Genomic DNA, 26472 nt, shown 5'->3' on the forward strand with positions numbered 1-26472 from the left:
GATGGAAGGAATAACATGGTGAAATCTCCTGGTTAGGACGCAAACATTTTGCAATGGTTTGCCTCTTACTTGGACGCCAGGCCTCCCTCAATGGTGGAGGAACAACATCCGGCTTCTGCAAAGTTGCAGAAGCCAGATGCTTGTCTTGCCTGCCATCCGTTGGCTCAGAGCGTCAGGTGATCTCTCCCATTGAATGAATGTGCACCTGTGCAAGGAACGGTGCACAGAACTGACATTGGCCATTAATAAACTCTAGCTGCAACATTTGATATCTAAGTAGGTGCAGTAATTCAGCATGAAAGACTCCAAGCACTCAAAAACTCTAAATGGTTACTCCAATCACTTTAACTACCTTTTGTAAACTGCTAAATAGTTTTAATTCTATACAGTTCCTTCATCCAGATTTCACAATTTGAATACAAATTCAGCACTTGCATAGAACACTCACTACTTTGTGAACAAACATATCAATAATGAAATAATTGTTTTTTGGTGAATAGTGGAACGGTATTTTAGACAAAACTTTGTATATATCTCTGCATCTCACCACAACGCAACTATCTAAAAGACTCTCAAACATAACATACAACAAGCTGCAGTGATTATACTGCCTAAGGCCCCTTGTGCCATCTCTCAGCGTAAAGGGTTACTCTAACAAAAACTAGTGTTTTCATAAAACAATAAACCCTTTCTGTGGTTGTGGTGGCCTTGCCTCAAAAAAATTAAAGAGCTCAACTTCAGCAAAATAAAAAAGAAAATGGTTGATTTCCATATGTGCACTGTTTCAAACTACAATGCTGCACATACAGACTCCATGCACTATGAACGCTCCAAATCCCTGTAGTGGTCATAGTGCCTGGAGTAACAATTTAAAGGGACACTATGGCACCCAGACCACTTCATCTCATTGAAGTGGTCTAGGTGCAGCATCTCAATCCCCATAGCCATGAAATGTTTATATTGCATGGTAAAGACTGCCTCTAGTGGCTGTCTCTCTGACAGCCACTGGAGGCACTTCCTGCATTTTACAGTGTTTAACTCCTTGAAACAATGCTGGACGTCCTCATGCTTTGCATGATCCCCCATGGTCAAAACTTATCAATTTGTTGTTTACACTACCATGGAGTTATGGAATGTTTCTTCTTACACACCTACTCTTTGAGCGAACTACCACCCATACAATAATATTTTTGTAGATCACCACTTTATTGTTGTGTTGAAAGCATATTTTATCCAAACATGCACCTTCCAAAACATGGCGCATCTTCATTAAATTTAACATTCTGTATCATAAGGATGAAAAACTGTAACACATTAATAATGCTTAAGATATAGCAGACAAATATGTGAGCCTACTATACGTACCGATTAGAATACCGGTATTTAGAACATTCAGCTTTATAATTATATGAATTATTTTCCACAGTATATAGACTTGATTAATAATGTAAACTCATGGATGCTAATCAATACGTCTTTTCAGTATTAGAGTAGAATGTTCTGTGTGCTTATATTTGGAGTGCAAATTATTTCATACATTGCATTAGCTATTTGAGTATTCTGCTTCCAGTTGATTTGACTGCTATGTGTAATTAAAATAATTGTACTGTCCTGCTGTTAATGGTTATTATACTCCTGGAGTGCCAGTCCTCGGAAAGTCTCAGATGCGTTGGCTATGTCATTACTGCCCATCTTGAGCAGTACGTGCTTGGACACACCTCTATCTTCGATGTTTCTTTTACACCTAGACACCACGGATAGTAGTCTAGCATGTACTTGTTAAAGCATTGAACCTTTATCAGATCCTTTATGTAGTGTAAATTCACAAGAGAAATGGTGCTCTCGAACACAAGCCATACAAAAACACATCATAAAGGAAAACGATCACAATTAAATATTAAAAACCTGGAGGTAGAGAGTGCAGAAACATTGTGAAATATGTATTATGTGTGCGACTATCCTCAAGTTATGAAAGGCATTTGAATGAGCCTGAAAAAGCAGAAGTACTGACTGTAGCAAGGTTAACTTACGCATGACATAAATAACTCCACTTGTATTAAGATGTTTTCATTTTCTACATTTAACCTGTACAAGACAACGTTTTGTATCTTATCTTGGTTTGAGGTCTATGTTGTGTCACAATTTTTGGGACACTGAAAGCAAACGTTGGGCGTTCATCCTATGAATTAATTTGCAGTTAAACCAGTGATAAAAGGTTTTAGCTATGTAATTTATATATTTTATATACCGTATATACTCGAGTATAAGCCGACCCGAATATAAGCCGAGGCCCCTAATTTTATCCCAAAAAACTGGGAAAACTTATTGACTCGAGTATAAGACTAGGGTGGGAAATGCAGCAGCTACTGGTAAATTTCTAAATAAAATTAGATCCTAAAAAAAATATATTAATTGAATATTTATTTACAGTGTGTGTATAATGAATGCAGTGTGTGCGTATGTGTGTGTGTATGAGTGCAGCGTGTGTGTATGAGTGCAGCGTGTGTGTATGAGTGCAGTGTGTGTATGAGTGCAGTGTGTGTATGAGTGCAGTGTGTGTATGAGTGCAGTGTGTGTATGAGTGCAGTGTGTGTGTGTATGAGTGCAGTGTGTGTGTGTATGAGTGCAGTGTGTGTGTGTATGAGTGCAGTGTGTGTGTGCATGAATGCAGTGTGTGTGTGCATGAATGCAGAGTGTGTGTGCATGAATGCAGTGTGTGAATGCAGTGTGTGCAGGGCCGGTGCAAGGATATTTCCGCCGTAGGCAAAAAAATTTTGCCGCCCCCTCCCCCCCCCCATATGTCCTGACTTCCCCTCCTCCTCCCTCAGTGGTCCTTACCTCCCCACCCCCGTGTTCCTTCACTCCCCCCCCCAGTGGTCCTGACTCACCCCTCCCCTAGTGGTCCTTACCCTCCCCTCCCCTAGTGGTCCTTATCCCACCCCCTACCTCTCATAGTGGTCCTTATCCCCCCCCATCCCTCCCATAGTGGTCCATATACCCCCCCCCCCTCCCTCCCATAATTGTCCTTATCCCACCCCCTCCCATAGTGGTCCTTATACCCCCCCTCCCTCCCATAGTGGTCCTTATACCCCCCCTCCCTCCCATAGTGGTCCTTATACCCCCCCTCCCTCCCATAGTGGTCCTTATACCCCCCTCCCTCCCATAGTGGTCCTTATACCCCCCTCCCTCCCATAGTGGTCCTTATACCCCCCTCCCTCCAATAGTGGTCCTTATACCCCCCTCCCTCCCATAGTGGTCCTTATCCCCCCCTCCCTCCCATAGTGGTCCTTATACCCCCCTCCCTCCCATAGTGGTCCTTATCCCCCCCTCCCTCCCATAGTGGTCCTTACCCCCCCCCCCTCCCTCCCATAGTGGTCCTTATACCCCCCCTCCCTCCCATAGCGGTCCTTATACCCCCCTCCCTCCCATAGTGGTCCTTAACCCACCCCCTCCCTCCCATAGTGGTCCTTATACCCCCCCCCTCCCATAGTGGTCCTTATACCCCCCCCCTCCCATAGTGGTCCTTATACCCCCCCCCCCTCCCATAGTGGTCCTTATACCCCCCCCCTCCCATAGTGGTCCTTATACCCCCTTTTTTTTTTTATTATTAATTTTTTTTAATTATTTTATTTCTTATTTTAGTAATATTTTTTTTTTCGTCCCCCCTCCCTGCTTGATATATGGCAGGGAGGGGGGCTCTCCTTCCCTGGTGGTCCAGCATTGGTAGTTCAGTGGGGGGGGGAGAGGGGGGCTGGCAGAGCTGTACTTACCTTTCCTGCAGCTCCTGTCAGCTCTCTCCTCCTCCGCGCGGTCTGTGCAGCTCCCTCTGTCAGCTCCCAGTGTAAGTCTCGCGAGAGCCGCGGCTCTCGCGAGACTTACACTGGGAGCTGACCGAGGTGCTGAACGGACGGCGCGGAGGAGGAGAGAGCTGACAGGAGCTGCAGGAAAGGTAAGTACAGCTCTGCCAGCCCCCCTCTCCCCCCAGTCTGTATTATGGCAATGCAAATTGCCATAATACAGACTCTGACTCGAGTATAAGCCGAGTTGGGGTTTTTCAGCCCAAAAAATGGGCTGAAAAACTCGGCTTATACTCGAGTATATACGGTAGCTGCAAGATATTTACATCAAACCACCATATGATGTACTGGGCATCAATAATGAGGGGACAACGAGTAGGTCGTTTTCTCACACAATGATTAGAAACACTAAGAAAGTATTCAGGGCTATTCAATGGAATACTTGTTTCAAAGTCACGACTTCTCATGGATCATTGGAGCTTTTGGATAAAGCAGGAGAATGGTCCTGAGTCGCAGAAATAACCATTTGAGAGTAGATTGAGTTTAAAGTATTTAAGAGCAGAATATGAACCTTCAAAGACATGCACATTGTGGGATGGAAAGTTCTTGAGGATCTTCGTTCATCCTTCATATTGAGTCCATGTCGGGGGAACAGGGCTCAGGGTTCAAGTAATATCTGTGCCAGCCTGTGCAAGACGTCCCTCTTCTGGAAGATGTATATTTGTGTTTCCCAAAGCATGTTAACCAACACTGCGTCACTAACTTCATCCAACATGACATCTGTCTCTAGCTGTGGGCTGAGCCTAGGTACAGGGATATCAGAGAAGATGCATCATATCATTTAATATTCAGATATGAACAATATACACTAGTGACGGAAGCTACACTGAGCAGTAAAATGTAAATATCATTTGGATAGCTTTAGTTCCCATTTTCATTTCACCGTTGAATATATTGTCTTCTATTTTAATATTAGTCACTTTTTATGGAAATCACTTACAGATGGCATTATTTTTTCATGCAATACCCTTCTATATGCAAATTAAAGGTTAAAGGACACTAATCATGCACCAAACTAGTAATGCTCCTCAGAAAGGGCATTAAATTCTATCTATACATTGTGTTGGCAGATATTCTAGCAAATGTACAGATTGATACTATCTATTAAAAATAGGTCACTCACACTTCTCACACTTAGACTCTATGCCAATGATTTGACTGACAAGGGAGAGCAGAAGTCATTCTGCTCTCCCAAGCATAGCAATCGCAGTCTATGTGCTGCGATTGCTATGGAAACTCTCTAGACAACACTGCCAGTGCTGGCATGTTGGCAATGAAGGCAGCAAATAAGTGTCATTGAGGAGGTATGCCCCGATTAGGGAAATATTTCTAGAGCAGGGCAAATGAAAGCAGACCATAGGAGGAGAGGACAAGGACCAGAGGCGAGTGTTACAAGAAGAGTAACACCGACAAAATTCAGAAGATGGCAGCGCTGAAAACAGTAGAGAAAGCAAGGCGAGTATATGCCAATATTTTACATTGAATACACCATGTATATTTGTGATATATGTCGTATTGAATTTATTATTTTTTTTTAATTCTTTATTTTGAAGTGCAAAATGTTTTCAAACAAGCATGTGCTGGCATATCAGAATTATCAAGCATTGATGTAGTATACGTGGTGTAACATTAGCATGGCACAGAAAGACATTTTTCAATAAGAAAAAACAGAAACAGTAAACAGTTTAGTTAGTCACATCTACCTAGTGGAGTAGGCCCAGCGGAGCCGAGAGGTTCTGGTTAAGTGCGAGGAATCTTGGTCTGGGTTTATCTATAGTTTGCATGTGCAGCTATGTAGCCTGTGTGATGGAATTTAGTATCCAAGTAACAAGCTAGTTGTGGTGGAGCGAATGCTGGGTAGGCGGGTAGTTCTAGGACACTGTGGTGTCCTGTATCAGCAGGGCGTCAGGCTGGTAGTCTGCTCTCGTGAGGGCATTGATTTTGTTTAGTGTGTCCACGGTCGTGTCTGAGTCACGCTGTATCTAGCGTAAGCAGGGATCATGACCTTCCGTTCGTGTCAGGTGTGACGGGTCTGTTGGCTATTCTGGTGTTTGGAATGCCCTGCTCTGCCTCTGCATTGAGGGTGAGAACCCCTAACCAAAGGGGCTGCGGGAGGGTGTGAGCGATAGGCGCCTGTCGGGGTGTCCTCAAAATAGTCGAGGTCATGGGGTCTTGTACCCGTATGGTTGCCTAGGTGTGTGTCTGGACGTTGGTCTGAGTTATGCGCCCTAGGAACTAAAACCTGAGTATACGGGAGTGATTAAAAAGGGAAAACACATAAAAAATGAAAACAACAAAAGATAACAAAGTCCTCAAAGGGTAGGGGCGTTTGGCCATTAAGCGCAGCCATGATATGGAGCTTGTCTTGGACTGTAACACAACGTAGAATTACCTCTCGGGCTGCAGGGGACTTCAGGTGTGTGTAGGTAGGGAGGCGGTAGATTCCATCAATTGCGATTTTCTTTGCAGCTGCGTGGGGGAGTATATTGGTCAGAAGACACCTTATGTAGTGCGGCAACTCCTCTGCAGAGATGGAGGTGGGGATTCCCCTAATTTTAGTGTGTGTGCGCCTTTGCCTCTATGGTTGCCATTTTGAGTGCCATGAGTTTCTGGTGTTGCTATATAGGTTTTACCTTTTCACCTTTTCGTCGTCCTCCATGGATGTCGGCTAGCAGGAGTTTTAGATCTCCCTTGGTGGCTGGAGTCATCAGAGGATTTAAGCTGTTGTGGCTGTGTTGCCCTTGTGTATAGAGGGGTCTTCCCTACTCTGGGTTGGGAATGTTTCCCGCTTGGGCAGCTTTTGGGCTTGAAAGAATGGCATCTATCGACACAGCTTGCCGTGCTGGTTCTGGTTGTGTGGTTTGCAAGGCTGGATGGGTGCCAGTTTCGCCGATATCGGCCAGATTATAAAAGTTTGTCGGGAGTTATTAGAAATGGCGTCTGGTGCAGTATTGTAGCAAGCTCTGCCCCCCATTGTATGCATTTTGAGGCAATTTAAGGGAAGTTATTTTTTTAAACCAGAATCACATTAAACAACTAACATCCAGTCAGGACACACTTTGCACTGGAGGAGAAGAAAAATAAACATTCTATTTTACCTCCTCTCTTTTTTCTGATTCCTTCTCTCCATAGGAAATAATAAAATCTGCGAGCGGTGTCTGGCGTACTCCATGTAAGAAGTCAAACTGTTCTAAAATGACTTGACTCCATAAAATGAGGGGCACCAAGACTGCTCTGGCACCATATTTACTACAGCATGCTGCTATGGTGAATGGGGTGCTCTATATTTATACCATCTAAACAGAAAACTATGACTCCAGTCACAACCAACTGGGCTTATGATATCTCACCTGAAATAAGGAATATCCATCATGTCACACCATGCTCTGGCCCTGTTCACAGCTGGCCCATCTGAATCCGTGCACTGAGTATTACATAAGAACAAATTAAAACTCAAAGCCATACACTAAAGGACATTCATTAGATAGAAGTTGCAGTTTATACAGAAAAAGACACAAGTTTGAGTTGACCGTATTAAGATGCAGAGAGCAATGTACAAAGTGGTCAGCACACAAAAAAAGAAGCTTGTAAAGTAATCAACTCTCTAGCTTATATGTGAGCTTGGTGATTTAGTGCCAAACAACCAACCATTCCAGGGGAGTCTCTAGGCTTAAAAATGATCTGGAGCTTAAAGGACAACTGTCATCACATTCTCACTTCTTAGTTTTTTAGGAAGTTTATTCCACTTAATGAAATGTAATTATATTTTTAAATGATGTACATTGATATTGATTTATTTATTTTTGGAGAAAATGTCTTTTTTTTTACGTGGCTTAACAACCATGTTGGGTAAAATTCTACTTTTAACAGACCAGATGTTTCTCTAACTTCCCTCCTGCTACAGGTTCACTGTGTGTGTACTTCATTGCAAAAGCAGACATCCCTGTCTGTGTGTATTTATCTGTTCTCTCCCTTGAAGCCCTCCTCAGCATATATAATGACCCTAACATTATGTCATATTTATATTTGTTCCTAGTCTGTACCCTTCTACATCTAACTGCAACATTTCATTATTTCGAATCTAACCTTCTACATTGCACAAACATGCAGGCAGCCCTGCAGGAGGCTATTTAATCAGAACACTTTCACTATTAGAGCTGTGGCTTTCTGCTCCTTATAAAAATGCATAACTTTTAGTTTCTGTTTGAGTTGCTTAGGGTGTCACTTCCCCCCCTCAGCTACTGCTGTGAAGAGCACACAGTGCAATGCCGTGATTACTCTGTGTGAAGCTGCAGTAACAGACAAGGTTCATAAGGTTGAGCAGCAGTCGGTGTGATAAAAGTAGATTCTGACCCAACACGTATAAAAAAAAATATTAACTAAACTCCCAATCAATATTGTTTAAAATAAATATATATATATATATATATATAAAAATATTAAGTTTAATTAAATATAAAAAAACATTAAAAAACATGACAAATGTGATGACATTCGAAATTTCATGAAAATATAACCCACCTTTGGCCACTCCTCTGATTTCACCTTAGTGCCTCAGAAGAGTTTTATGAAACCCCTGTGATTTTACTAGCTTAACACCTGTCTAGATTCAAACTGTCTAACCTATCTAGGTACTTCCTTTTTTTTTAATAAAAAAAAAAAAAAAAAAAAAAGTTTTTTATATATCTAGGTAACCATGTGCAAAAACCACAGTCCCATACAAAACACAGACATGATCTTGCACTGATGAAGGCACTAGAGAAGTGAAACATATTCATGCAAGGGAAAAACACAAACACAGCCATATGCATAACAGATGAGAACTGACATACTTGTACACACATATGTACACATGTAGGGTTTGTGGTGTCGGTTCGTGTGGACTCTGCCTTCTAGGAGAGTGGCCGACTATTAGGTGGAATCACAGTGCGGGGTGGTTTGTTTCTTATTCATTCAAAAGACTCTCACAGACAAAAGAGAAACTCACACTTATGTATGTACAGAGACACATACACTCTAGCACGCAACAGACACACTTATGCAAAGAGAGTAGTACAAAGACATACACATGCATAATTATAAAGACATGAAGTGTTGTATGGTGTGGTTGTAAGGCAGTAACATGATGTGAAGTTATATCCCTGCTTTTGTAGCTCACATATAGTGTGTGCATGCTGGATAAATCATGATAACTCCTGGCTGATGTAATACAGCAGTTGGACAACCAGAAAAATGCTTTTCTGCACTACAGAGGTAACCAAAAATGGAGACACTCATGGAGTCGTCAGTCCTGTTACTTCACACTTTCAAGTGAACCCACAGCCTCAAGGCCCTTATCCCTTAAGGAGGTAGGGGAAATTATGTACTTAAAGGGACATTCTAAGCATTAAAACAACTTTAGATTAAGTGTTTTTGCTGTACAGATGATGCCCCTTCAGTCTCACTGCTCCATTCTCGGCTTTTTGGGAATTAAATCACTTTGTTTATGACGCCCTAGCCACACCTACCCTGTCTTTGACTTGCACAGTAAAGACAAAAAGTGAATTGGAAGCACACGAGGAACATTCATTTTACAGGAATGGTGCAGCCGTAGTGACCAAAAGTTATACATAAAACAGATTAAGTAAAAGTGCACACATAACAATACAGATTGAAAGATTACAAGGCTACTTAAAATCACTTACCTCAGCAAACAAATATGGAGATTCAGTTTCACCATATGGCCATATAGTGTTAAGCCTACCACTACTTCACAGTATGTGGGAGACAAATTAATTTAGCACTAGCACTTTTTTATTTGTCTCTCACATTGAAATTAGTGTAGGACCCACCGATATCCCTATATTTGACTTGCACAACCTCCCTACATATTTCCTGTAAAGATAAACTTTTAAACTTCCTTTATTAAACCGTCTGTTTAACTTGGAATTTTTCTCTCCCCTGCTCTGTTCATTGTGGAAAATTGTGAAGATCCGGGGCCTAGCAGAGACTGTCAGACTGTCAGTGCAGCTGAAATCCCCTACCTCGTCTGGAGACTGCTTACCTGCCAAGGAGGCAGAGCCAGCACCAACAGACTTGAATAAAGGTAAGATTGTACTATATTTAGGGGGGATGGGGCGGCAGTAATTGATTTTAACACTATAAAATCAGGAATACGTTTGTGTTCCTTTAACCCAAACCCAGCATCAACCCTTTTCTTACTTTAACCTTATGTCTAACACCAACCACACCCCTAACATCCTCCGATTGGCATAGGGGATTTCAGGTCCCCTACTTCTCTCCCCACTCATACCCACCAACTTGGTTTTCAGCCGCTTCCTTATATCCAGCATAGTGGGTGATAGCCTCTTTCACCTCAGATTTTGGTACACGCACCACATACTTATATTTTGTATTCAGAGGCACAAAGCCTTTCCTACCTCTAAGCAATTCACGTATATGTTGACGTTATTCCATTTAGGGGTGTCAGGCTTAGCTCTAACTTGTTATGTTAACTACTGTTATTTTAAAACTAAACCATAAAAACCTCTGTTCCGATGACTTCGTTTAGCAATGTATGACATGTCACAACTGTCTTGTATTATGTTTATTAATAGTATTGTGTATTGTCTGTCATTAACTCGGATTGAGAATAAAGAAAGATTGACAAAACAATTATAGTTTGCATGTGCCCTTTTCTAACACACGCTAGCTCTTGATCATGTTACTATGAACTTGTTTTGTATTTTTCTATTACCGTATATACTCGAGTTTTTCGTCACATTTTTTGTGCTGAAAAACCCCAACTCGACTTATACTCGAGTCAATGTCTGTATTATGGAAACTTACATTGCCATAATACAGACAAGGGGCTTTGGGGTCTGGCAGGAAGCGTTTACTTACCTTTCCTGCAGCTCCTGTCAGCTCCCTTCTCCTCCGCGCCGGTCCGGTCAGCTCCCTCTGCAAGTCCCAGTGTAAGTCTTGCGAGAGTAGCGGGGTCATAGCATTGCCACGGGTTACCGTGGCACTTACACTGGGACTTGACAGGGGCGCTGACCGGACCGGCGCAGAGGAGAAGGGAGCTGACAGGAGCTGCAGGAAAGGTAAGTAAACGCTCTCTGACAGCCCCCTCCTACACAGCCCATCCACTGGACCACCAGGGAGTGAGAGCCCCCCTCCCTGCCATGTATCAAGCAGGGAGGGGGGACGAAAAAAAATATAAGTAATAATAAAATAATAATAATATTTTAAAAATAATAATAAAATAAAAAATAATAATATAACAAAAAAAATTATTAAAATAATAATTTAAAAAAAAATAATAATAAAAATGCCCACACCCCACCAAGGCTCTGCAACACATACACAAACACACACACATTGCACTCATATACACACACTGCATTCATTATATACACACACTGTAAATAAATATTAAATTAATATAATTTTTTTAGGATCTAATTTTATTTAGAAATTTACCAGTAGCTGCTGCATTTCCCATCCTAGTCTTATACTCGAGTCAAAAACTTTTCCCAGTTTTTTGGAGAAAAATTAGGGGCCTCGGCTTATATTCGGGTCTGCTTATACTCGAGTATATACGGTATTTAGCAAGTGGAAGGAACAAGACCATTATAACTTGTGCTCATTTCCCCCCCATATTTTGTTTGCCCATTGCACCCTACTTGAGGGTATGTTGGCAATGTATAAATAAATATACATACACCATATATTTTGAACATAATTCCATCAGCTGGTAAGTATTATACATACACAGTCCACCACCATCTTGCCCAGCTCTCTTGCGCCAACCACAGTCTTCACCATCTCCCATGGGTTGGTGGGTCTAAACACGTCCACAGAGCTGACCTGGGTTTGTGGGGGTTTTCCCGTTCCCAATGAGACCACCACACCCAGTTTCTTTATTTGTTCGCCTTTCCCCTGCAAGTGACAATGGAAGTTTGTAGTGTATGATTAAAATTTACCAAATCAGGAACTGAAAACTAAAGCACTCTGTCACCACAAGTAATGATTCACTGAAAAAGTTTTTACAACTTTTATGATCTATTCCCATCTGATTCAAGTAAAAGAAAAAAAATGTCAGCAATGTCAGTTTCCACTATCATTTTTTCTTACCTGTTTTTTTAAGCATTTGTTGTATTCATGGATTTCAGTTATGGCATCAAGGGTAGGATTATTTGCGAGCAGCCCACCATCCAGGAATCGTCCCATTGGGCGAAAGTAGGTGGGGGCAGCTCCGCTAGAGCGGGCAGCACGCCACACAAGCTGCTCTGAGATAGCAAAGAGCAACAAGCAAGAGAAACAAGAAAAAGAAACAGAATAGTGTAGGAAGAGAATGGTGAAAAGGGAAAAACATTTAGAGAAAGAATGAAAAAACAGAAATATACAGAGGTATACATGCAAATGTTGGTTTATTATTAAATTACTATATGTTGATATATAAATATAATGCATATAAACTTATATTTCAGGGTAAAGAAGTGTGAGCCAAGCAGTGGAAGCAAAAGGAATTTTGCATTTATAAAACTACAAAGTGACACTCTACTGTCACTCTACTTTCTCAAGAACAACAACATAAGGGGACGCTGAAAGCCCTGGTGCGTAAAGAAGACATCTCTATTCATACCTTCCCAGGACAAATTCAAGTCCTCTCCCACCTCTTCCTCCACAGCCGCTGGCGTAAAGGAGAGTTTGTTAACGAGAAGACAACAGTCATAATTTAGGGTAAAGGATCTTTTCCTGATAACTTATTGGTTGCTAAATCAAGTGTAATGTCCTATAATACACCAGTCTGCTTAGATTCTGTGTTGAAGTGTTAGCATTGGGGGAAATGTAACGCTTTTACAAAACAAGCTTTTACCTTAATGCTTTAAGGAAAGAGGCAATTGGTCAAGTTGTGAAATAAAACAAAACCTAGAATTTGCGCTATAGGTTTGTTTCACTGTACACTAAAGGTTTCTCTTTAAGTGCCCCATAAACATTATATATTGTTTTAAAAGAACATAAAGGGCTTTCATTTGATGTATTATATGTAGCATAACAATAAGTGTGCATAAAACTTTAAAAATAGAAGGAAGGCATTTTATTTTACATTTTTGCAAATATTTTCTACAAATCCAGTGCAACAAAAAAAAAAAGGAAGAACTTAAAATAGATTGCTTTATCAGTCTTAAGTGCTAACTGCTCATATGACTAGGATCACTAGGCAAATTATTTTTTTGGCAGTTAATGTTCACTCTTTACCAGCCCCCACCTAATGCTTTACAAATACAAACCCTATGGTTACACCAACGATAACCGTACAGCTAAACTAACCATATCCTTAACCCTAACCCTAAAACAGCATTAAAGTTATACTATAGTCCCCAGAACAACTACAGCTTAATGTAGTTGTTCTGGTGAGTATTGTCAGTCCCTGCAGACTTTTTGCAGTAAACACTGTCTGTTCAGAATAAAGGCATTGTTTACATTACAGCCTAGCAACACCTGCAGTGGCCACTCCTCAGATGGCTACTAGAGGGGCTTCCTGGGGCAGTGCACCCTGTGCAGCAAGGACATTCAGTGTCTCCACCCTGTGCAGCACTAACATTCAGTGTCTCCACCCTGTGCAGCACTAACATTCAGTGTCTCCACCCTGTGCAGCACTAACATTCAGTGTCTCCACCCTGTGCAGCACTAACATTCAGTGTCTCCACCCTGTGCATGGAGACACTGAATTTTCCCCATAGAGATGCATTGATTTATTGCATCTCTGTGCGGAAATGCTGATTGCCCAGGGAAGCGTTTGGCTCCGCCCATGGCCTGCCGCTTTGGCTGAAATCATCAGAATTGACAATCTCAGTCAATCCAATGCTTTCCCATGTTACCATGTGAAAGCATTGTGATTGGATGAGATCATCACTGATCATTAGATCAGCCAAGGAGGCAGAGCCAGAACCAAAAACTAGAATAAAGGTAAGGTAAGGGGGGCGCAGTAATTGATTTTAACACTACAGAGTCAGGAATACATTTGTGTTCCTGACCCTATAGTATTCCTTTAACCCAAACCCAGCATTAACATTTTTCTTACTGTAACATTATGCCTAACCCTACCCTAACCCCAACCACACCACTAACCCTGAGGAAACGCTCTGGTAACATTAAAAGACGGATGTCCTATTACAAATAGTAGATAATGGTCTGTGACAGTCACCTAGTGGTTGTTTTTTATAAACACAATCCACAAGTATGAATGGAGTCTGCTTTCTAACCTAGAACACCGTGATTGATGCTGTGCACCAATCACAATTAACTTGCGAACAGACAGGGAGACACTGCTAGGGTCTATTCAGACATTGGGTGGTCTCCTTTCAGCAGCTTGTGACCCAGAAACACACTAGCTGATCAATTGCCAAGAGTATTCTATTGATACCTCGGTTTCCTGATGTAACCACTGATTTAACCCTACTCACACCACAATCTTATTGCAGGCATTTAAATGCCCAAATTTAGAGAGCTGCTTGCAACTCATTAAAAAGTCTGGGGCCAATAAAAACGGCCACAGTTTACAGAGGGGGAACTCCAGGTATTGATTGAAAGTAGTATCATATCAATAGGACAAATCATTAACTTTTTATGAAAAACAAACAGGTGTGGCCTCCCAGATCTTGTAAATTGCATGAAAAAATAGTGATATCCAATGTTGTCATGCTTCCTTAAAATGATCAATTTCATAAGATCCCCTTTACCATCTTATATAGTCTATTACCGGTATATTATAATATTTTCTGTTTGTGGATTAATAACATACACCTTTCATAATATCTTAAAGAGCCCTCCATCTTTACCTTCTGGGTTTGTTATTGGACGAAAGCTGGTAACTCTCTTAAAAGTGGGTTCAAGACCAGTTTCAGGTGGCTCGTAGTTTCTGAAAAGGTGAAGTTCTGCTGGGTGTCTGTCTGACAAAGTACTGGTCACCATTACCCTAATAAGAAGGAGTAAAAGCAATTTAAAGAGAAGGAGACATTCTAGCGATTAAAATTGAAGCTTGTTAATATGAGACCATCTGGCAATATAAATGTTGGAAAAAATATACATACATTATTCAAACTGTTTGCTACTAATTTTTAATAAAAGTATCAGAGTAACGGAGCTTATGAATAACATAATATTAAGACCAAGGTCACACCCAGAATGGCCACTGAGAACAGAAGGAAAATATCTAAAACATGATGTTACCGCAATGTACACAGTGATGCAGTGGTTCCCAGGTATATGTGTAAAAAAAAAAAAAAAAGACAACAATCTTTGGCCCTGCCCCAGTATACAGACTCACTTTGGCTCTGTGACATCACGCATCTTGGTCTGCTCCCCAAACTCTCTCTTCAAAAAATCCTCAAGGGGTCTCGACTCATAGGGACGAGAGCCATGAAAAACCTCGTTCTTCATGCGGAAATACAAGCAGCGTAAGTATTCTATTGGCTTTCCTGGCAAGTGCAAAATAAGATAAAAAATGTGATGAAGACAGAATAGTTTAATTAAAAGATTGTTTGAATAAAAAAATAATAATAAAAAAAAATAATAGAAATTCCTGCCTTTGTGGCAACTGAAAACACCATACCCATTACCAATCACCATGTTGGCAATAATAAATTACTTTTATCAAAATAAAACTGATGCAGAGTGATTTAAAAGGCAATACTTCTGTTGCCTCACATGGAATAAAAGGTTAAAATGTCTATAAACAGCAAATGGATGAATTATCGCAAAAGCATAATAGTCAAGGATATAATTTATAACAGGTGGGGTAAAAACTTATTGATCCAAGGACATACCTGATTGCCATTCTGGGGTCGAGAAGGATTTCTTCCCCAGCTTTCTGCAAAATTGGCAAAAAAAAATTGCCTTCTTTCGGATCCACAGCAAAAACAGATGAGAGAAAGGTTAAACTTGTGCACCTATTTTGCACAAGCTGGAGAAATTCAATTTCTACCAAATTTTCTGCATAAATTGGATATCCGTCAGCAAGAAATCTTAAATATGCATGTGTTCCACTGAAAGAGTATGTTAGCTAACTTAGAACAGAGCAAAGCCAGACATTTTGTGTCTCCATTACCTATAAACAATTATGTGTCTACTAATGCCAATGGTATATTTCATTATTACACATTAATAATTTGTTCACAGACAAAATAGTATTGCCAGTAAATTTTAGAAAACAATTGTCATATTAAAAGATATTTAAATCAGATAGCTCTCAGTAGAATGAATCAAAACAGTCTATATGCCCAATAAACATTTTTTCCAACCTACCAGTTGCGTAACTTGCTATCCTTATGGAAGATTGAACAAAATAAGTAGACAGATGATACAATATTAGATGAGAGATGATTCAATACTATTCAATGTAAAGTAGTTTTAGAGGTTATTTCTATTGTAATCTTAGTACAGTACTGCTAGCAGCCACAATTCCCAAATCTTACCATGTACTATGGCCAAAGCCAAGATGCCACCTGTGCTGGTTCCAGATATCCAGTCAAAGAGCTCCCTGATGGGACGTCCTGCTGCCTTCTCTATGGCTATCAGTAGCTGAATCAGAACCAGTCCTCGAATACCACCACCGTCCAAACACAGAAGTCGGTCCCGTCTGTGAGATGGGTCAAAGAGTTGTAATTATGCCATGCAGATTTGCAGAGGCGTATTTTCCGATAAAAACAAAATACATTCAAACTAAAAAGCTCAAATACACAAGAAAGGGAATACTTTGAAGTTAAAGGGTTTCTACGGTCTCCTTTTCTTATTAATGATCTGAAGGGTAGATATATGGGTTATTTCTTTATGTCTGCTATAATTATTGACTTGATTACAATAGCACAGTTTCTATGATGGCAAGTAAAGAAAGTTTATATTGCTTTGTTGCCATGGTCTCAACTTTGAGATATGTAACTAGTGCCCGTCGCAGGTAAAACTCACACTCTCAGTCCATCCTCTCTGGCGTCCACACTGTCATGAGATGCTATCATGCTGCCAAGTACGGTGGAGATGTAAACAATATCCTGAAAACCTGAATGACAAGCAAAAATCAGACAAAAAAAATTGGTTGATGCAAGGAAGAGACAAAAAACGAAAATAGTAGCTTAGAAGAGAAAACAATAAGGACAGCCAAAATGCATCATATAGAAAGGAAAGAAATGCAAGAAAAATATAGGAGTGTTAAATATACAAATCATTCAACAAAACTTCAACAGTCATTGCAAACACAGACACCCAACATGAACCTCATCACTAAACACTAACTAGGTAGGTATATATTTCACAGAAGTAGGGACTACACACTATTCAGTCCGCTTACATCCTGTGTTCCCACCGGTGCAAAATAGATCCAGGGTGGCCTATCCCCTTAAAACGTTCCGAAGGAAAAGAGAACGATCTGAGAACTCCAGATAGGGATACGCAAACTTTAATTGGAATTGATACACAAGATAACGTTTTAACCAGGCTATGAGGTCTTTGACACATAAACACCAACTAGAAACACATTAACATGAGCACGATTTCACATACATATTAAGGAATGTAAATACGTATCCATTAATAGAAACAAACACAACAATTCATGTTTCATTAGAATAACCTACACATCGTGTTGCATCTATTTCTCACTCTAATAAATCAATATATAACCACATTACTCTACATAACAGATTGACCCTAAAACTCCAAAGAAAATCAGTATTGATCTTTTTGCTTCCCATCAATGTAACCAGTTCATCTGCAATCCCAATTTCTGTGGGAATGCCACTTAAAACCTTTACCTCATACTTATTTGGTCCATATGGAATCTCAATTTCAAAGGATGAACACAAAAAGATATTCCTCCCCAGACTCTCCCAAAAAAAGTTATAAAAAAAAAAAATGACACTTCTTGAATTTAGCAAACATCTGATATGCACACAGATCCCTGAACAAACAGAAAATAAGGAAAACCATATACTCGCACACAACACTAAAATAAAACACATCCACAAACCAAAGGCTGAGGAACACAGAAGTTGCCTGAAAGAAATGAGCAGTAAAAAAAAAAGATTACAAAGGAAGACTACACCCAGCTTGGAAAACTAGAAGGAGCAAACAGAGGAGAAATCCAAATCAGGAAGGAGTATCATCGTCACCAAGAAGAGCTCAGGGCTAAAATGATTGCACCAACTGAAAATAATAGGATCATTTCTAAACTCCGTATATATTTTTTCCCATGTAAATTAAGTATCCCAACAAACAGAGCGCTTAACATTTATTGCACTGCTGTTATTCTGATACTGGATATATCTATTCCTATAAAGTGACCTACAGAGATGTACTCAGGGTATTGTACTCTCTTGTGTATATACTACAGGGTTCTAAATTCTGTAATCTTACTGAACATCAAAATAAAAAACAGTTAAAGAAACAGCAGGGAGAATGTCAGTATATACTCCTTTTCTATTACCTACAGTAAATGCTGCAAAAGCATTATGTGTTCCATGACCTCTGTTTCTAAATGTTATTTGCACGCTCTAATATTAAGGACATAAGAACAGGCATGTTCTTAACAAATAAATAAAAACAAAGCCTCTAGTGTTATTGTTTTTTTACACATTTATTCCATAGTGCATTAATGCCACAAGGAAAACATTGTATTACGGTGTGGAATCCCAATTAAGTTTTAAGATACACAAAAGTACTTTTCTCTTTTCATTATTTAGACACATTCTGAGCTCCTTGTGGTGAGATGAGTAAAGAAGGTCAGATCTAACTTAGGAGGTAGAGACAGTGGTGGTTACCTATGCCGCTATGTCTGTCCACTGGGAGTGCTCTGGCAGGGGAGGAGTTATCATGTGACAGCTGGGTATCAGGGGGGAAACAGCGCTCTGCTCCTACGTTATAAAGCATGCTGAGTAGCACCTTGCGGTTGGACCCTTTAAACAGGGGAGGGGAAGAAACATGTCATACGCAAGAGAAACTACCAAGCGGATTAGTGAAGAAGACCTGGCATATTTTTATTTTTTTTAAATCTTTATTTATAGTTTCATGCATGTCAATTGATTACAACATACTTGTAGGGTATATGCTTGTATAGGTATACAGTTAAGTACAGCTTGACAGTGGGACAGATACACAAGGGTCAGTGAAATATTGCGTACAGAGTTACATAAGATGGGACTAGCGAGAGTAAACATGAACATTTATGGTTGTTTGACCTTCATTATACAGTAGTTTGGCGTCTTGGTTTTCTAGTACTGGGATAATAGATCCCTGTCGGAGTTGTGGCTTCGATCTGTAATCCGTATCAGATACCGGTTGCCGTCCACATGTTCCCTTTTCGTGATTTCTGTGTGCCCACAAGATCTATATATTTGTGTTCCGTAGCCTTACATCTGTATCCTATCTACCCTATATAAACATGAACATTTTTATGAAATGACCCGATGGTAGGTCAGGGTGAAAGATAGGAAAGTTTTTAAGAGAAGTGAAGAATGGGAAGAGGGGGAAAGGGGTAGGACGGGGTGGCGTCTGTGTAGTTTTGACGTTAACCAGGATGGGGTGGCCGACACCGGCGGCCACTACCAGGAGTTTGCGCTAGAGATTTCGTCACTATATCTAGGCCGTTCTCAACGATCAGTATAGTCCTCCCATGGCTCCCATGTTTTGAGGAACAGGGGGTATGTGTCTCTTATTTGTGCTGTTAGTTTATCCATGAGGTGTGCCTCTTTGATGTTACGGATGACTTTTTCCATTTGTGGCATATCAGTGTGCAGCCAGGTTTGTGCTAAGGCTCTTCTTGCGGCCAGGGTTATTTTGTTGAACAGTTTTTGTTCTTTGTTGGTCAGGCAGTCTACTGGTCTAGCTATCAAGAATGACCACGGGTCCAGAGTTAGTGTTTTGTGTAACACTTCCGTCATAAGACGGGCTATTCCCTCCCAGAATGTCGCTACTTTGGGGCATGTCCACCACATGTGTATGTATGTGTGTTTTTCTCCACACCCCCTCCAGCATGTGTCAATGGTTGTTTTACCCATGTGGTACAGTTTAACCGGTGTGGTGTACCACCGCATAAGTGTTTTATAACATTTTTCTTGATGGAGCACACATATGGATGCTTTTGTTGCTGCTTCCCAAATGTCTTGCCAATCTCCCCCCTCTAGTGTTTGTTGTAGGTCGGTTTCCCATTGTGTGACATAAGTGGGAGAGTATGTCTTATCTGTTGGTGCGCTTAGTTGGGTGTAGAGGAGTGTAATAAGGCCGGTACGCGGTCCGTCGGATATGCACAATGTTTCAAAGAAGGTTGGTTTGGCATGAGCTGCTTCCCTCACTTGTGTCCTACCTGCAAAATCCCGGAGCTGAATATATCTGAAGTGGTCCTTAGTGGTTAGTGGGGCTAGCGTAGTGAGGTCTTCGAACGTTCTGAGAGCACCTGCTTGGTAGAGTTGGTGATATCTTTGGATTCCCGTGTTTTCGATACCCCGAAAGTCTCTAGCTGTCAGGCTGGGTGGGAAGGCGTTGTTACGCAAGTACGGTGTGAGTGGTGAGATTGGGTGTGTTAAGGCGTACTTGTGAGCTGTGGCGTCCCATATCCTGATTGAGTTCAGGATCGCAGGGCAGGTTGTGGAAATCTCCGGTCTGTCCGGTTTGGGGAGCCATATCCAGTATTGCGGGAGATCCGTGTTCATTATCATCGTTAAGACCTGGCATTTTTAAAGGAAGCCGAGTAAGGGAGATCTTAGAGTATGCAATGTTGCAGATAGAAGCTGCTAGTAACATGGAAAACTATATTTGCCAAATATTTAATAAATTTGCTGCAAAAATATTGCAAGGTATCATTTTACAGGATGTTGGGTGTACAAAGATGGATCTAAGGTTAACAATGCAGCATATGCAGAGATGAGCCTGTTTATGTAAAAACAGAAGTATGATTAGTGCATGTTAGTTTTGTGAAAGTCTATACAAACAGTTGTACATTTGGCAACATATAAATGCTCTTTACTCCCAACAACGCCCTTAAAAAGAGTTTCTGAGCTAGAAATGAATTGAAGGTAACTACCTTTGCTTGCTCTTGCAGCCATAAGTCCTGGCGTCTCCCCAAAGTCATTAGCTTGCTCGACATTCGCTCCAAATACCATGAGGGCTTTAATGAGCTCTAAATGGTCCTTCTGTTAGGAAAGATGGTATGTGTTAGAATTTGGCCATTCAAAAATGTATCCCATCAAATCAAGTAGACGTCCTGAAAGATAAAGGTTATATAAAATAGTAACTAGAGGTTTAAATCAATCCTTTATTATTCAGTAACCAGAAACAATACATCAGTCCAATTACTAGACAGCTGTCTAGTAAGTTGTGGTATTTATTAGTGACCAGCATCAACACTGCTTAGTTTTATTTTGCGATTCCAAGTACAAGCACATCTGTGGTAAGTCACAAGACAGGCCCACCAGCACCCACTCATGTCTATGTACTCACTCCTTGAAGGTGCAAAAACAGACGGTCTCTGCACCCATTCAATGTGGAAACATGTCCAGCACACATCAATAGATGAAAAAGCACTCCAGATTTCTTGAGGTCCCACAACAAGCTGAACAACTTCTTAACCTAACAATAGGTCTTTTTCAAGTTCAAAATTAAAAATGCAACTGGTAATTTATAAAATGTACTAACTGATCATGTGGTCAATTAACAGATCACATGATCAAAGAGGATAGCATTTCTACCGTGACTGAGATACAACTCTTTGAAATCTTTAAATTCTGTCAGACTGATTGACCAGACTGAACTATTAATTGTGTTTTTAGCCAAGCAAGAAATGCAAAAGAATAAAAGTATTACTATTTATATTGCACACAGCATGTTACATTTATAGAGAGTTTATAATCTATGAGGCAGAAATACATTGTTAGGGATTTGAACCTGGATTTCCCACTTCTAAAGCATTAGCACTGTTCTAAACAGCCCATAAGACCTACATATAATAATTCTAATGGAATTTTATTTTTGAACTGGAAAAAATGTGAAATGGAGAATCTGTTAGCAATCAGATAACTAAATTGATCTGGGAAAACACTGGTCTAGATGGTGCCAGGTAAATGGTTTTGGGAAAATTAATTAATTGTTTTAGAGAGGCTATTCTTTATGTCAGCTCGGATGGTTTGTCACTAAGATGTCACAGAGACCAAGCTTTGATCCACTCCAGAACCTGGCCTACCACAAGATGTTGTTTGAACCAATACCAGCAAACTGACTATAGAACATCTGTCCATAACATAGAACACTTTTTAAGTTCCTTGGTGGTAAAGGAAAGATTTTTTTTATTTTTTTACATTTGGCTTGATAACAGTATAATAGTGCACTTCAAACCTAGAAACTAGCATACACAATAACCACCTCAAATTTGTGTGTTCATACAGACATGCAAATTATAATAAGTGGTACGTTATGAACTGCAAACTGGTACTAAAAGAGAGACAAGGTCTGAGTTTGGTACAATTATGTAACATAAGAGACAAAGATAATCTGCTAATGTTTTTTTTTTAAATTCTTTATTTTTGTCGTGCATGCATCAACAACAGTTACTCAGAGCCACACCAGCTTCTGAGTGCATTTTACAGTATACGACAAAGTCACAGGTGAACACAGCACAAATTTTAAGATTATAACAAAGAATGAAAAAAAAAAAAAAATACGACACCGTCAGTTAATATTGAGTTGGAGGGCATGTAGCGTTCCATACATGTACAGAACCAAATTCCGTCATGACAAGTAAAGGCAGTCTCACCTCCGATGTTGACCATTTACATAAGAAGAGGCACACTGACCCTGGGAGAGGCCCGGAAATTATCAGGGAAACATCGATACAGTACAGCCAGTGCACCTACCCATACGATATACATGTACATTGCCATCACATGCCTATCTCCGGCCAATGCCCAAGGTGACCGCTGCTGAGAGTGAGGTAGTGTAGAGTGCGACTGGCGCGGCAGTTAGACCGAGTTACCAGTCTCCATCAATTCCCAACATGCTCATAGACTACATTGCTCGTCCAACCGTATCTCCGGGTCTGATGGAGGTGTAAAAATAACTCCACCTCCCATGGAAAAACCAGAGGGAGGGAAGCGATATTGATATAAAAGAAAAAATAACAAAAATAACAAAAAGAAAAAGACGAGACTGAAAAAGGTGGAAAAACAGAGTAAAGCGAGAGGGAAAAAGGAGAAGTAGAGCAGCAGTCTAAAATAGAAAGCAGGTTAGATGTGGGGAGAAGAAGGGAAAAAAAAGGGGGGGAGGGGAGGCTTCCTACGTGAGGCCCTACCTTCTATAACAAGATAAGGTGCCATCAAGCTCTGCCCGAGCCCAGTAGACTACTGTCCCATGGCTTCCAAATCTTTTGAAACTACGCCATTGTCCCCCGCACTCTTGCAGTCAAGTCGTCCATGATTCTACATTCTCTAATCCTAGACGTCACTCCGGAAAAATCGGGGCCTTCTGGGGAAAGCCACGCGATCGCTATGGCCCGGCGTGCGCTCAGGGTTATCTTATGTACCAATTTTTGTTCCCTCCTGGTCCAGCCCTCTAGAGACCTATTCAGCAGGTACACCCAAGGATCCATATGTAAGGGTCTGTTGAACGTCTGCCTCAGGAGGTCCTCTACCGACCTCCAGAAGCCGGTGAGTTTTGGGCATTCCCACCACATATGGATATACGTGCCCCGGGAACCGCAACCCCGCCAGCAGTCATAGTTGTCCAATTTGTGCATGCGATACCGTTTAACAGGCATGGTATACCACCGAACCATAGTTTTCCATGCCTGCTCTTGGAGAGTGACACAAATCTAGACAGTGGTATTCGCCTCCCATATCTCCTTCCACTCCAAACCCTCCAAGACTTCGCCTAGGTCTGTTTCCCACTGATCCGTGTAATTTAGGTTACCCCATTCTCCGGTTTCTGCGCTTAAGTGTGCGTACAGAAGCGTAATCATACCCTTGGGGGCGGTCCCGTTGGAGCAAAGCCTTTCATAAAAGGTCAACGGACCCAAAGCAGCCGTCTTAATGTGAGGTTTGCTAGCGAAGTCGCGGATCTGGACGTAGCGGAAAAAATCCGTAGGGGTGAAATGGGCCCCTTGTTGTAACTCCGTAAATTGAACCACCGAGCCGTTTCGGTACAGCTGATGTAGACGTTGTAGCCCCGTTCGTTCAATGTTACGGAAGTCTCTGAGGGCCATGCCGGGGGGTAAAATCCCCATTTCTAAAGATCGGAGTCATCGGGGAGGGGGACGTTGCCAATCGGTATTTGAGATGACATGCATCCCAAATTCGAATAGAATTGAGAATGGACGGACACGTACTCCGTATAGCGGGTCTATGCTCTTTGGGGACCCACATCGCGAACTCGGGGGCATCGACCCCTACCATCATAGATTCTATGTCAGCCCATCTTCTCTCCCCTGGCGGGGAGTGCCACATGGCCACCTGCGTAAGCTGGGCTGCAAGATAATAGAAGTATAGGTTAGGTAGGCCTTTCTTCTATACAGAACTTGTCGAGAAATTCTATGCCTCTTAATCTGCCAAATGAAGTCCCCAATCGATCGTTGCAAAGGGACCAATTGGGTTTTTGTGATGCGGATGGGAAGAGCCTGAAATAAAAACAGTATACGTGGCAGAAAGTTCATCTTGACAGAATGGATGCGGCCTATCCAGGAGATGGGTTTATCAGTCCACTTATCGAGGTCACCCATTAGGGCTCCAATCATCGGAGCATAGTTAGCGAGGTATAAGCGATCAGGGTCAGCAGTCAGGTGAATCCCGAGATACTTAACGGAATGCGCTTCTATCCTGAGTTGATACGTGTCCTTTATTCGTACAATCTCCGCGTCCGTGAGGCAGACCGGGAGAGCACTAGATTTCTGAATATTTGCCTTATAACCTGATAACTCACCGTATTCCGCCATGACCCTCTGTAGCGCCAACATGGAGAATCTGCTAATGTTAACTGCTGTGTCTTGAAAGAATGTGTCACGAGACACAAAAATACTCTGCTGTCTCAAACTAGATATGTCTTTTGAAAGTAGCGGCTTATCATACATCATCACCAGGTACTAGATATAAGAGTACCAATGCATTCACATGAATGCCACCAAGCAATTACCCAACATATCTGGAATGATAAAGATCCCACAGTGCCCAAGGCAAGTTACTGTTTTGGGGCCCCTACAACCACTCTTCATATAGGGATGGTTCCAGGGACCCTGCCTAATTTCTGAGAGCTGGGATGCTGCCTAAAGTCACCTTAAGGTTAACCTTGCCTTGACTCCAAAGTTTGTAGATATATTATGCAATTTTATATCTTATCTTTAGATAAATTGTATAATCTCCCCTTTCCTGACTGAACACATCAGGAGAAACTTAGGCCAAACTTAGTCAAAGAAAATCAGAAATCTCTACTAGATTAAAAGTATATTTTTCTTGAAATCTTATGCACTCTCTTAATAAGAAAAAGTCACAGCGACCAATCGTATTACTAGTAGTATTTAACCATACTTTCTATGCTTCTTGCCCTTTTTCTAAATTGACTAGAAAGCAGTATTCTCGGAATACAAGGTCACTGAATGTAAGTGCAAGCATGATTGTTTTCTAGATGGATTTTCAAGAATAAACATGCTTTAGACGTGTTCTGAATTTAACAAATAGCACTGATCTTCAGAATCATAAGCCAATAACTTTGCTAGGTTGTATAATAATCCTTACATTTTAAAATAGCTCAGTAGAGTTTCTGACAACAATACTTATAGTTTTGAAAACTGGATGTACAGTGCATAGCGAATTTCAGAGTTTGAAAATTCAGAGCTTGCCTTACCTGCATGGCCAGATGCAGCGGTGTATTGCCATGTTCCCCCTTGGTATTTGGATCCGCACCATTTGTCAGAAGTACCATAGCACACTCAAACCTGTCTCTCTTCACCATAATATGAAGAGGTGTCTCTGATGTAACACTGGCATAATTCACATCACAGCCACGCTGAATTAAAAGTACAGCCATCTGTAGGATTAGAAATGAGCAATAATGAATGCTGTTAACTTTGATAAATATAGACAACATACTTGAAAATGAAAGAAAGCTAAACATACCCCAACCATATGTAAAATATTTGTTTACTATTAGTGCTTGGTTCTATCACTATACAGTCAAAATTGTTATTTTAGATAATGATTTATTTTATACTCCTAGATAATGTTATCAAACAGATCGAAATAACAGTCTACATAAATGTTCAACCAAGGAGGTGTTACACAAGGGCAGGCAGGTGTTCATGTGCAGGTGCCCAATGGGAAGTTGTCAAACCTTTCCAAACCAGATTTGATAAAGACCTTGAGGGACTGAAATGTCACTTCTCAGTTTGGTACAGTAATAAAGACTTACATTTACTTGAAGGTTTGTGGAGGACAGTCTGCTTCTTTGATGTTGTTTCTGGTTACTGGACAGCTTCCTCGATACCTTGTTTCATGTCAAATCATTCAAAAACAGCTAGACAAATGGACAGTCACTCAGACTCTCCCTCATTAAAGGCCTACATTTGTCAAGGTTGTATTTATTTATTTATTACTGGTATTTATAA

General features: G+C 40.9%; 1 protein-coding gene across 5 annotated transcripts in view; it reads right to left on the reverse strand.

The window, feature by feature from the left end:
• Positions 1–4111: 4111 nt before the first annotated feature.
• PLA2G6 (phospholipase A2 group VI) overlaps positions 4112–26472 on the reverse strand; it is a 63509-nt gene continuing 41148 nt past the window's right edge. For 4 of the 5 annotated variants that reach the window (XM_063426433.1, XM_063426434.1, XM_063426432.1 and 1 more), the window contains 11 exons: positions 25713–25895; positions 20914–21022; positions 18656–18790; positions 16809–16899; positions 16319–16482; positions 15172–15322; positions 14684–14820; positions 11973–12127; positions 11610–11777; positions 7208–7281; positions 4112–4600 (listed from right to left, as the gene is read on the reverse strand). In XM_063426433.1, coding sequence (XP_063282503.1) covers positions 4456–4600; positions 7208–7281; positions 11610–11777; positions 11973–12127; positions 14684–14820; positions 15172–15322; positions 16319–16482; positions 16809–16899; positions 18656–18790; positions 20914–21022; positions 25713–25895 — 1512 coding nt within the window. In that variant the 3' untranslated portion in view covers positions 4112–4455. The remainder of the gene's footprint in view (positions 4601–7207; positions 7282–11609; positions 11778–11972; positions 12128–14683; positions 14821–15171; positions 15323–16318; positions 16483–16808; positions 16900–18655; positions 18791–20913; positions 21023–25712; positions 25896–26472) is intronic. The other variant, XM_063426435.1, reaches the window with a different exon arrangement.

The sequence above is a fragment of the Pelobates fuscus genome, chromosome 7, assembly GCF_036172605.1.
Source record: "Pelobates fuscus isolate aPelFus1 chromosome 7, aPelFus1.pri, whole genome shotgun sequence".
NCBI lineage: Eukaryota > Metazoa > Chordata > Amphibia > Anura > Pelobatidae > Pelobates > Pelobates fuscus.